At 42.7% G+C, this 13,302-nt stretch overlaps 1 protein-coding gene across 7 annotated transcripts in view; it reads right to left on the bottom strand.

Annotated features, from left to right (window-relative positions):
* SESN1 (sestrin 1) overlaps positions 1-13,302 on the bottom strand; it is a 127,555-nt gene that overhangs the window by 24,180 nt on the left and 90,073 nt on the right. Inside the window, exon 1 of one of the 7 annotated variants that reach the window (XM_054021745.1) lies at positions 7,984-8,411. The exons of 4 other annotated variants lie outside the window; for them this stretch is intronic. In XM_054021745.1, coding sequence (XP_053877720.1) covers positions 7,984-8,070 — 87 coding nt within the window. In that variant the 5' untranslated portion in view covers positions 8,071-8,411. Of the gene's footprint in view, positions 1-7,343; positions 7,430-7,983; positions 8,412-13,302 lie in introns of those variants that run through there. 2 more of the 7 variants (XM_054021741.1, XM_054021744.1) reach the window with 2 other exon arrangements.

The following is a 13,302-nucleotide window of genomic DNA, read 5'->3' as shown; positions in this document are numbered from 1 at the left end:
GTTCAGTACACAGCAGCCAGTCATGTGATATGTCACTGATGCAAAATGAGATTGATGCACGTCTGCACATCTGCAGTAAACCAACATACCAATCTCTGTGCATCTGTCAGGAAATGAAACAGCTGTAACCTTAACCCAATTGTTTTTTTCAACCTTAGTGATGTGTGTGAATCGCTAAAGGTATCTGCAAATAAAAAGCAAGCAAACAAAAACTTAAGAGACGTTAATGAGCTATTTAAGTTGACAGAGAGAAAGACAGGTAATTGCATCCAACCTGAAGAAGAAAAGTTTACCACAAAACTTTTGCTGAAACACAGACAATTTATCTCAATACCTAAGAGATTAGAGTTATCCATATCACAACCACTGGTTATTTTTATTCTACCTGCTCAACTGAAGGAAGCTTAATATTAAATCTGTTACACCTGGGAATTTTGAGGCCCAGTTATCCTCTCAGTATCCAGGTAACAACCATGTACTTCAAAGGGAATTACTTGGATGTTCTTAGGGGAAAATGGTATCGGGGGTAGCCATGTTAGTCTGTATCCACAAAAACAATGAGGAGTCCGGTGGCACCTTAAAGACTAACAGATTTATTTGGGCATAAGCTTTCGTGGGTAAAAAACCCATGTTATTTTAGGGGAGAATGTGGCTCCTAGAAGTAAACTGGTCTTATTTTAGATAAGTTGCTGCCTAAGCTTTCATTTACATGCAATGAATTTACACAAACAGAAATATTATTCAAATACAAGAAAAAAAAGACCAATAATAAGCAAGACTGGTGCTTGTGACTTGTTTATAATAACCTTGATCTGTCTTGAAAAGTCTAGTAACTTTATCCATCAACTACAGTTCCTGAACTTTTCCCTAATAGAAAAAAGCTACAAACAAGCTTCAGACTGCAGAGTGAATTAATACTGACCCTTGTCCATGGTACCCTTATGTGATCTCAAGATTCTATTTGTCTAATCTGCCTCTTCTTAAATCAGATGTTTTCATTTCTTGAGTTATACTTGGGGAAAGGGTTAACTAAAAGGTGTCCTTACCACTAATCTTTTCAAATCTTACATGGAAGGATACGCTTGTGATGGAGCCTTTTCCTACTGCAGGTCACAAAGTTCAAAAACATGTTACACTTGTCAACTAAATCTGTAATACGACGTGTGTCAGAGTTGGGCTGAATTTATATCCTCCAAAGGATCTTACCCCACAGACACCAGCTACTTCTTGTCCTGGCCACCATACACTGATAAATTAAAGAAAGATCTTACATCCAAGTGACAATGAGAAAATAAAAAGGTCTTTATGTAACATTTAATTTAACAGATGTCTCTAAACCTAGCTTCCAACTCACACACAACAGGAGAAAAATCTTCTTGGACAACTAAATTTTAGTCTTTTCCCTTCCCAGAACAATTACAGGAAGAAAGTCTCAAAGTTCTACAATCTGAGACTCATAAGCTTACTAATTTATTTTGCCCAATACAGTCTAAAATATATCATCAAGTCCTGATCTTCAACTTTCTTGTCCCCTCATAACATAATGATTATGCTGCAGGAAGAAGGTTTATTTACATAGCTGTTTTTAATTAAAGAGAGAGAACACCTTCATGTAACATAACTTTTTAAAAAGCACTACAAGGGAGAGGTAGGATGGCCCTGTGGTTAGGGCTTGAGAGACCTGGGTTCAAATCTGCTCTGGCACAGACTTCTTCTGTGACTATGGGCCACTTAGTATCTCTGTGCCTCAGATCCCATCTGTAAAGTAAAAATAGCAGCACTTGCAGGATTTTTTGAGAATACACACACTAGAGCAGGGGTCGGCAACGTTCGGCACGCGGCTCGCCAGGGTAAGCACCCTGGCGGGCCGGGCCAGTTTTATTTACCTGCTGACACGGCAGGTTTGGCCGATCGCAGTGCCCACTGGCTGCGGTTTGCCGTCCCGGGCCAGTGGGGGCGGCGAGAAGTGGCGCGGGTGAGCGATGTGCTGGCCGCGGCTTCTCGCCGCCCCCACTGGCCCGGGACGGCGAACCGCGGCCAGTGGAGGCCGTGATCGGCCAAACCTGCCGCGTCAGCAGGTAAATAAAACTGGCCCGGCCCGCCAGGGTGCTTACCCTGGCGAGCCGCGTGCCGAACGTTGCCAACCCCTGCACTAGAGACTGTTTCAGAGTAGCAGCCGTGTTAGACTGTGAGGGTCTCAGATACCACACAGGTCACAGCAGAAACTCAGAGTTGCAAATATCTCAAGATCGGAAGCTGTTTGTAACTCTGAACAAAACATTATGGTTGTTCTTTCAAAAGTTTACAACTGAACATTGACTTAATACAGTTTTGAAACTTTACTATGCAGAAGAAAAATGCTGCTTTCCCTTTATTTTTTTAGTAGTTTACATTTAACAGTACTGGACTGTAGCTGCTTTTTTTTTTTTTTAAATCTCTGCTACTGCCTGATTGCATACTTCTGGTTCCAAATGAGGTGTGTGGCTGACTGGTCAGTTCGTAATGCTGAGGTTCTACTGTACCTTTAGACCTTAAATTGTGTACTTAAACAAAAAAAATCAGTTTCCATTCTGATATTCATCACCACTTGTATCTAACTCAGATTTTCCCTGTATCCAATGTTTCAAATACTACACTGTCAAGGTAAATTTCAGTCTCTTACTAACACTTAGGCTAGGTCTACACTACCCGCCTGAATCGGCGTGTAGAAATCGACCTCTCAGGGATCGATTTATCGCGTCCCATCGGGACACGACAATCGATCCCCGAATCGGCGCTCTTACTCCACCAGCGGAGGTGGGAGTAAGCGCCGCTGACAGAAAGCCGCAGAAGTCGATTTTGCCGCCGTCCTCACAGCGGGGTAAGTCGGCTGCGATACGTCGAATTCAGCTACGCTATTCACGTAGCTGAATTTGCGTATCTTAAATCGACTCCCCCCTGTAGTGTAGATGTACCCTTAGAATGATCCCCTTCTCATAAAGGCCTTTCCTGTAGCTCTAACATGTCACTCCAGTCTCAGAAGCTTTTCATTAGGCCTCCATTTCCACCACATTGAGTTCAAGTATCCTGTCCTCACCTCCCCAACTGTCTCCCACCCATATTGTTCTCTTCTCCATAGAAATCCCTCCCGATCTAACTGTAAAGTTACTACTTTCTCCTCCTTCAAATCCCTCCCCAACATGCAATTCTCCTATGATGACTTATGATCCCAGTTACTCTAAACTATTTGGGATATGGACCATGTTTGTTCAGCATCTAGCACAATATGATACCAACCATGACTGGGGCCTTTCGGTGCTACTTCAATATAAATAAGCAATAGCAAATCTCTTCATCTGTCACGTCTGCTCTATCTTAAAAGCATGTTAACGTTGCAAAGTTAAGCACTGAAAGTCACAAAATGCCACCTTAGCTTTACCTCCTTGTGCATTACAATATACATCACACAGGAGTCTCACCTCACTCTACCTATGAAATTTACATAGCTCCTGTGACAGTTCTCAGAGTACCTTGGACTGCCTCCAGCATGAAGGAGTCTTGCTTGTGCTTAACTGGGTGTCTGCTCCCTGACACCACCAGCCCATTAGCCACTAGCACAATCTCCTCTTGGCTCTGCCTGTCCTTACTTTGCCTCACAGTTTAACAATAGGTGCACCCTGGTCCCAGAATCCCTTTGAAGCATTTCTCTGTAGTGTCCAGCCCCTTATCCACTGAACACTCACATTAATACCAGGTCTGCTGTCCCCAAGGGAACAGTGCACACACCAGCTTGTACAATTCAACTCAGGATCAGCACCTAGCTTAATATCACAGCATTTAGATAGATAGATAGATAGATAGATAGATAGATAGATAGATAGATAGATAGATAGATAGATAGATATAGTGAAAACAAGAATAAAGTTTATCATCAAAGACTTAAGACTCAAGTGACAGTAAGAATATAGGAAACAAACAGTTACATATAAAAATAAAACAACATGCTTTCTAGAGACTAAACTTAACTAAACAGGTTAACCTCATGTCTAAAGACATTTCTCACCCCGGAAGTCCTCTGCAGCTTTTTTCAGCCACGGTTGGCTGAGATCCCATTTTCATGAAGGTAAACACATTGTTTACTTTCTTCGTACAGGATAAGGGGGTATCTTTGTGTTCTACTTATACCCCCAAAGTTTATTGCTTGTACTCAGAGACAGCATAGCCACCCCCAGCTACTCTTTGTGTTCTCTCTCTGTTGGCTTCACATCTCTTCAATAACTTTGTATGTAAGTGTGCATCCACTGTGAACAAAACGTCTTGTCTGACAGAAATCTTTTTCATTTCTGCAGTTGACTCATACCTAGACTCTAAGAACATATTTGCAGTATATATATATATATATATATATACACACACACACAACTCCTTACACAGTATCTGTGCTTACAATTCACAATGATATTAATGACCAGAGTGACCCTGTCTTTCATTTAACACCTCCCATGACATTGTTTGGTGAACCAGAATGTATATTCCAGAATCAGGACATTCCTGTAACTCTCTTGCCAGTTAGCATTAGAGAGTTCTTGGGTCACAGCCTCCATTACTGTAGTATCTGTGTGAATCACATCTAATGAAGATATCCATTATTTCACTGAGGTGTTGTGTGAAGTACCTATTGTCCTGATTTTACAGCGGAAAAACCGAGAGAGAGAGACTATGCCTATACTGGTGTCCAAAGTATAAATGCAGCATGGCTAGACATATCCACACTTAACAGCTAAAACTAGCAGTATAGACACAGGGGCATAGGCTGAGGTGCAGGCTAGCAATGTGAGTATGTACTCAGGGTCCCCAGCATATTCATACAGCCCAAACTGAAGTCTATGCCATTGCATCTACAATGCTATTTTTAGCCATGCTAGCATGGGTATGTCTACCCATGCTACAATTACACCTTGGATTGCAGCATAGATGTACCTTAAGTGACTTGCCCAACATCATAGAGAAGGTCTCCTTCCATGGACTGACTCTCTCAGGGCAAGTTTTTCAGCTGGTGGAAACTTGTTTATGCAAATGTATGCTAGCTGAGCATCTGGCCCTCAAAGTGAAGGCTGAATGGTGCACAATTAATGCAGCAGGTGCACAACATTAATTAGGTTTCCGAATAACCACTCTTCTCTCACCACACCCTGCCTCATTCGATACATTTTGTTTAGTACATTTGTTTTAATCATATATCAAAATTCTACATCCACACATGCAGCTCACTTTCATTTAAAATGCTGGAAAATAATTATTCCAGTGTTAGAAAACTACCATGTGCCTGCAAACTACATATGGCTTTTCAATGCCCCAAAACTGCCAAATCAAACCATTTTTGGTTTAGACACAAAAGGCACCTCTCCTGCCCAAGAGCTATCTTCCTACCAAGTTTCAGGGTTCTGCTCCAAGGTCTTGCTGCTTTATTATTAGAGATGTTCCCAAAAAAGTCACAACTGTGTAATACTTGGAGAAAGTATGTATTTCTACTCTCATTAAAACAAAACACATTGCCCCTAGACAAAGACCAAACATGGGAAATTTCATCCCAAAAGGCTGAAGTTATGAGCAAATGAAACAGGGCCTTTAGAATGGGAATGCCTAGACCACCTTAACTCTAGCTATTGCTACAACACTTGCACTCACTCTATCATATCTTCTCTGACCACTGGTTCTCATCACTGGTTACCAACTATTAAAGCACTGCTGTATTTGCCCTTGTTACCATAAAAATCTCTCTCAATACTCAGTTATAGTTCTGTCACCAGAGTGATGTACCAGATAGTGCACTGTTATCAATTGTTAATTTGCAATAACTTACTCATTTTCATGAGCTGAAAACCATCCACAAACCAGTCTGCAGTTTGTTTCCCTGATGTCATGCACAGTCTCTTTACCTTGAGTACGGTAACAATGTCAAATGTTTCAAGTCTGGGAAAGATACATTTGTGTATTTACACAACGTAAACAGCAGAACACTTCCTCACAAATTGTAGGGAGAGTGGGAATATAATTTGCTTCACTCAACCACATTAGTATTAATTATCATCCAATTCTTTGCATCCTCATGAAGTACCAATGCCACTGGATACAGACATAATCACCTCAAAAATCACAAGTTCTAAAGAAACGAAGCAGTCTTTAAGAAGAGCCAAATACATTTTATTTCCAAGAGGAATGATTTTGACTAGAATTAAGTTTTGTCGGGATTCACTTTTTATGGAGAATCACCTTATATTGGTATACTTTCATGCCTACATTAAAAATACTTTTTTAGCATCTTTTCTACTTTTTTAGGGTCACATTTCCAAAAGCATCCAAGTGATTTAGGCTCCTAAAGGTTTGTCTATATTACCCGCTGGATCGATGAGCAGCTATCGATCCAATGGGGGTCCACTTATCGCGTCTAGTCTAGACACGATAAATTGACTGCTGAGCGTGCTCCCATCCACTCCAGTACTCCACCAGGGCGAGAGGCGCAGGCGGAGTTGACGGGAGAGCATCAGCCGTCGACTTATCACAGTGAAGACAGCGCGGTAAGTAGATCTAAGTATGTCAACTTCAGCTACGTGAAGATGCATAACTTTGATCGGGTTTGATAGGGGTTTTTGGCTCCTCTAAGATTAAATATTAACATAGACATCTGGAGATATAACTAAATAAAGTTTTAGCCATGGCACTTCTGTTATGCCAGCATACTCCCCCTCTCTAGTAAAAGGCTGGCACAAGTTTATAAGAAGTTGGGTTTGTGATGGAACTATACCAAGACCACAACCTGTTTCCACTTGGTTTCAAATTAACTCAGATCACAAATGGCTTGGATTAAAAAGGACCAGTATCTAAACCTTCTGTGCCATCTCTGTAATATGCATGTTAAAAATAGTTTATAAATATGTATTAAGATCACTGGAGCAGCTCCAAAGGAAAACTTGTAATACCAGTAGCTTTAAGGAAGGGGAAAGGAGACTAGGGGGAAGCAGCATACTTTTGGAAGGCAATAAACAAAGTTTAAATACTATTAAGACTGCAACACAAATAATAAACCAGAAAACTTAATTCTGAATATGAAGCACCAATCTTTACCGTCATATTTTCTGGACAGTGCTGCTTTATGTCATTATCTTAAAGTTATTTAAGTTCAGTATCTTAATATCTAATACATAAACCTACACATGCAAATATGACCCAGTTAAGTTCCCTGGTCTGGAACAATATTATTTACTTAGAATTGACAAGACAACAGTCACTGCCCCAAAAAGCTAATAATCCGAGACACATGCAGGAAAGACTGGCACACTGGAAAATCCAAAGGAGGAAATTACCTAGTGGCTTTGTTTGTTTTTAAAGAGCGCTGAGAAGCATTCCACCTGTATATTAACTCTGAAGACTAATGACAAATCTGAATCAACAGCCAGTGTGCTTGTATATCAAGGAAAAGGATAAAGAAGGGCCCTATTACATAACCTAGTCAACCTCCTGGTCAGTGAAGGATGGTTCCCTACAGTGCATCCCCAGGGATTGGCTTTGGGCACTTTTTAATAACTCCAATGATGGGGCTTTCACAACTTCCCTTTGGAAGCCACTCCACAGTGTAATAGGATGTTGGTCCTGGTTTTCCAGCCTCGATTTTCCAATTCTGAATGTCTTTTCGTTGCACCTAGCGGTAGTCACCCGTCAGTTACACACCAAGCCACTAGGAAACAAGCGGACAGGCGCAAGCAGCACACAACCTGGGAGGCTCTCCCTTCCGCGAGGGAGGGGACATTGAAAGACGTGCATACCTAGGCTTGGCGGAGAACAGGCAGAACATGTAGCCCACAAAAGGCAAAGCGAAGCCCACAGGTGAGCCAAGGGACTGTCCAGCTACCCCAGCACAAACCAAACAAAACAAGTGACACCAGTCACGAAAACAGCCTCCCCCCGCGCTTTGTTGCCTGGCCACCCCGAGCACCCCACCTTTACCTTACGACCCCGGCTCGTGCCGTGGTTGCACAGCAGCCCCTGCACTGCGTACGCCTGGTTGTGGCTGGCCGTGGCCGCCAGCCTCATGCCTGCGGGAGGGACAGCGCGGGTCAGGCTGGGAGCGCGCAGCCAGCTCCCCTCTGCAGCCAGCGGCGCCCTCTGCCAAAGGCAGCGGCGAGGCCAAGGCTAAAGCGAAGCGCCCGAGGGCGGGGGAGCCGTAGAACAGACACAAACAAGCCGAGCGGAGCCCGGAGCCCGGCCCCCTCTCCCGCCAGCCACCAATGCGCGGGAGGCGGAGGGGCCGGGAGGCGGAGCGAAGCTCCCTGGTTGGGAGAAGAGTCGCGGAGGGGAACTGGGGAAGGGGCTGCAGTTCTACGGGAAGTTTGTGCCGCAGGAGCCCGGGCACACGGGACACTCAGCCGTGTCCCCCTGCGAGTCGCAGTCTGCCGGTGTCAGTCTGCTCCCCTTGTGGCAGGGAGCACGGCCGGGAGAGCCGGGTATGCACAGCAGCAACTGGGAACCCCCAGAATTTACAGCTGGGAGCCAAATGCGTCAGAGAAACATTTTCTGACACTACACTGCAAACATCCACTGATGCAACCCTGAGTGTGCTCTACTTGCGCCTCAGTGCTGGCACCCCACTGAAAAAGGTTAGATCTTCAGCTGCCCCTTATTGAGGACACTAGTGGTGACGTCTGTTCAGCCCAGGCAGCTGTTTTTAAATTACGAAGTAACTATTAATAACTTCCCAATTCATCAGGCAGATCATTTCAGAGGTCAGTTATACAGATGCCATCACAATGACTACTGGGGACATGGGGTGAGGGAAGAGAGATCCCTTTTCAGCTCCTCCATCCTCTACTCCTCTCTCTGCCAGACAAAAAAAGCAGTATTTTTGTTTGACAAAAATTACTTTTTCTAGAAAGTCATGTATTCCCTCAATCAACTATCATCTCCGTCCATCCTCATTTAAGAGCCTCTACCTGCTTTTTAAAATAAGAAAGTAATTAAGCCTTTTTAACAGCTAGTTCATAGGAGCTTCACATGTAGCAGATGCATGTGTGAGTTTAAATAAATGCTCTAGCAACTTGGCCAGAAGGCCCTGTGCAAACATGTTTTGCAATCTCATCAGCAAAACACACAATCTTTGTTTGCAGCAGTCTATATTTCCTTCACCCAACTCCAGTGCTGTTAGATCCCCAGATACCCCAGTTCTCCCCACTCAATTATAGCTTTCTGTTCTGGTTTGGGGTTTTATGCACAGTTGCCAACTTTCACGCAGTAAATAAGCACCCCGACTTTCACAATAAGCCAAAAATCAAGCTAATTCCATTTCAAAACAAGACCAAAACAAGCCCTAAGAACTCCACCCAACACACTATGTGACTAGATCCCCCAGCTGTGCAGTCTGGGACTGTGGTGGGCCCATTGTGCATCCTTGACTCTCTCCCCCACTTTCCCGTGCTTGCCCCCCCCCTTTGCCCCTGCTTGCTGGGAGCCAATAAAAAAAAAGAAGCAACAAGCTACTAGCCAACAAGCAATTCACAAACCACTTAAGCCAAAAACAAGCCCAATTTCTGTGTTTTTTTCATGGGTTTGGTATGTCTGGTTTTATCCCATTTTCCAAAAGTAAATACAACATCTCCAAGTTCAAGGTCCTGGGTAAAATTTGGTTTACTCTTCAAATCCATATTAAAAGTGTAAAGCTATGTTCTGTTAATTATTTTATATCTTAAATATTTATTTTAAATAAAAAATCTTCAGGTACCACATACTATGTGAACAAGACGAGAATGCCTAATTCTTCAACCAGCTTTGAGAGGAGGTGGTTAGGTTGCAGCAGCTCAGAACCTCAGAAACTTCCTTAACTAACAGGGAAAAAGTTTCCAATCTGGGATTGGAAGACTGCTACAAATCCAGATTACTAGTTCTAACAAGTCTAATAACTGTAAAGAGAGTCACATGACCATGAACTTTGGACTTTAATTAAATATATAACTGAATACTGAAAAACTGTTTATGCTGTTCTTGGAGTGGGTTATGAATCCTGCAGCCAAATGCAGAAATCATTGAGGCCAGAACTGTGTGTGTGGAATGTGAAAACTTTACTCCAGGCAGTGGCTTTGTACATTTCTAAAGCTGAGTTTTCCATTCTTTCTTTTCCTAATATCATCCCCTCTATGGAGTGCAATTAACTCTGAGAAGACAAGGCACATTTTCTACTTTTGAAGATAGAGTAGCAGCATACTATTACATTGACTAGAGGTGTGAAGGCGCTTTAGGGCCTTACTCTGTTTCCTGATATAGAACAGGGATTTAGCTTTCCTAAATGGGTGAGATCTTTCCAGATTGTTACTGCTCCATACCTACTTGAACATCAGAAAGGGCTTAGATGACAAATGGAAAAGAGAAGAAAGCAAGATGGTGAGAGTGGTTATATTTTCAGAGCTAGTTTAAATAAACTAGTAAAGAAACCAATTTAATTCCCACTAACTGCTTCCTTACTTCAGGCCAAAATATAACAAAGGACCAAGGAAGAACTCTCTTGCAACACCACAGACAAAAAACTGGCTAGTGTTCAGAAGAAACTATTGAAAAGAAAATAATTACCTGAAAGACTGAGATGCAAGACATTATCCCACTATGAGAAATCTTTGTGGTTTCAACTTAAATGTCTATGCCTTCCAATAGAGAGAGAGATGGTGGGTGAAGTAATGTCTTTTATTCTCAATCTGGGGTTCGCAGACTGTCTAAGGATATTGGGGGTCATTCCTCCCCCAGCTGTGCTGATCTGGGAGCCCTGCCGCTCCCCCTCCTTGCAGGGCAGCCTCTTGGTCCCGTTCTGCTCTCTGTCCCTTGCTCCCACTCACACACACACACACACACACACACACACACACACACACGCCCCACCGCCGCCTTCCTTGGGGCTGTGTGTGGAGAGATGTCCAGGCAGCATGTATTGTGAGGGTGGTGAGTGGGAGCCAGCCCCAAAACTTCCCCACAGCCTCCTGGGGATCCCTTATCCCTGCCTCCCAGGATGCGGTGGGGGCCCAATTCTCAGATTAGATGGTAGTGCAGTATAAAGCCTTCTCAAATTGCAGTCATTATATTGAGACAGCCACCAAAGGAGCTAATTATGCAGTTTATGAACTCATGTGCTCCTGAGTCCCATCAATAGCACTGTCAGTTAGGAAACAAGATGGGCAGTAGAGTTTTCCCACAGTGCAACCCAGTTGTAGGGCTAGAGTGTCGACACTGCGGGGGGCGCACTAGGCACTCTGGGATATGGTTACTTTGACTTTGGTCTGTACACTGCAGATTGGACGCCAGAGCCCTAGCTTCAAGCATGGGTCAGAAAATCTTTAACCTAGGGTTAAAATACAGTGTAGATGCTCAATCCCATGGTTCCCTGACATGGGTCAACTTACGAGTCCCACTAATCCTAGAGCAGGCTTACATTGCTGGGTAGACATATCCAAAGTGTTACAGCGAAATACAAGAGTGAACAGATAGTTTAGCATAAGTAGTTAACATATATTCTAAGGGACAATTCAAGGTGAAGAGGCCCATTCTTCTTTCAGCAGTATTTCTGGTAAAAATATATGCCCCGTTGACAAACCTTGAATGTTATTTAGAAGTCAGGGTTACTTATGTTCTACTTCTATTTAAAAAATAGGTACAATTTCCTTTTGGGTATTTCTAGTACTTTCACTGTTATGAAGAAAGTTCTCACAATGAGACTTTTCTTAGCAACAGTTCAAAAAAATGTATTATATGAAGGCTATAAAGAGACAGATCAGATATGAAGTTAAAGATCCTGATCCTGCAACACTTATGCACATAGCTTAACTTTAAGTACTTGTGGTCAATAGGACTTCTCATGTGCAAAATTAAGCACATACATAAACATTTGCAAGATCGGGGCCCAAAATCTTGAATTCTTTCCATAGCAAAAAGCTATCCAAGATCAGCAGAGGTCTCACTCTGGAGCACTTGAAATACTTATTATAGCTAGCACATCAGGTATCAAATTAAAATCTGGAAGGGTTATCAGAATATTCTCCACCAGAAAACTTTACAAATAATGTTAAAATAGTTCTTTACTACTCTGAGACACCTGATTTCCATTAGCTCTATAAAAAGTGCTTTAGGAGAGGCAGATAATATGTTTTAATATAAAATGCTACAAAACACATCAAACAAGCCTGACCCAAGCATTCAAAATAATCATGGTGAAATCCTGGCAAAACTCCCATTGCCTTCAAAGGCTCTGGATTTCATTCCATCAGACAAGCCTCCAAAAATCATGACATTTTTAAAAATAATAAATGTTAGGTTCTTTTTATTTGCTTTTTTTGTTGTTGTTGTTGTTGTCATTGAGGTTCACGTTGTCAAGTTTTCCCTCCAATACCAAGAGGACCAGAAACTAGCTGAGGGCTTGTCTACCCCAGAAAATCTCCATGAGAAGCATCAGACAGGTGAAGTTCAACAACAGTCTCCAATTAGGAGTTGTGGGGGCAATCAGCTTAATTAGTTTTAAGCTAACTGCACAAATTTTTGAGTGTAGTTGTATGATGAGATTGCTTGTGATATCCTGGGCAGCACTCAACAGCCCTGCCGCTCACTTACAGTTACGTCTCATATTCCTAAAGCTGATGCTTCAGCATTTCAGCTGGCCACTGGCAGGAATCAGGAAGGGATTTTTCCCTCTAATGTATTGCACGAAGGTTTGAGGTTGGGGTTTGTTTGGGTTTTTTTAGATGTAAGCAGGGTCTGAATGAACTCTCCCCTGACAATTAGTTGGGGATGAGGAGAGACTTCAGGAGCAAACTGTATTTATGTGAACACACCTACTCTGCATAGGTATCCAGCAGACAGGAGCTGTGTTGCTCCAAGTGATCAAATTTGGCTGGTGTTGAGTTATGAATCACTTTAGTACTGAATGGAGGAATAGTGAAATGTTATCAATGTTCTCTTTTTTATTGTATGAGTAAAGGGGAACAGAACTCTGCTGAGTCTGTCCCAATTGAGGGGTCACCCTCAGCTGAAAGAGACTTGCTAAGCCAAGGGCTTGACTGCCAGATCCCCGTGAAAATAATAGGAATGGAGATAGGTGTCCCAGACAGGAGTGTGGACTCTCTCTAAAGGTCCTTGGTTTAAAGTGTTCCTCTCCACTATTCAAAAATAGAGCTAAATAGGTTCCAATACCAGTTTTTGTTATGCAAAGTGCTCACTAGAGCTGAAAACACTTGTGGTGGGACAGCATTTCTGCCCAGCTTGCATCACAAAGAGCTGAAAATCTAAGCGCTGATAATC

This window comes from Malaclemys terrapin, chromosome 3, assembly GCF_027887155.1.
Source record: "Malaclemys terrapin pileata isolate rMalTer1 chromosome 3, rMalTer1.hap1, whole genome shotgun sequence".
Taxonomy (NCBI): Eukaryota; Metazoa; Chordata; order Testudines; family Emydidae; genus Malaclemys; species Malaclemys terrapin.
Note: the sequence above shows the minus strand (reverse complement) of the source record. Positions and strands in the feature narration are given on the sequence as shown.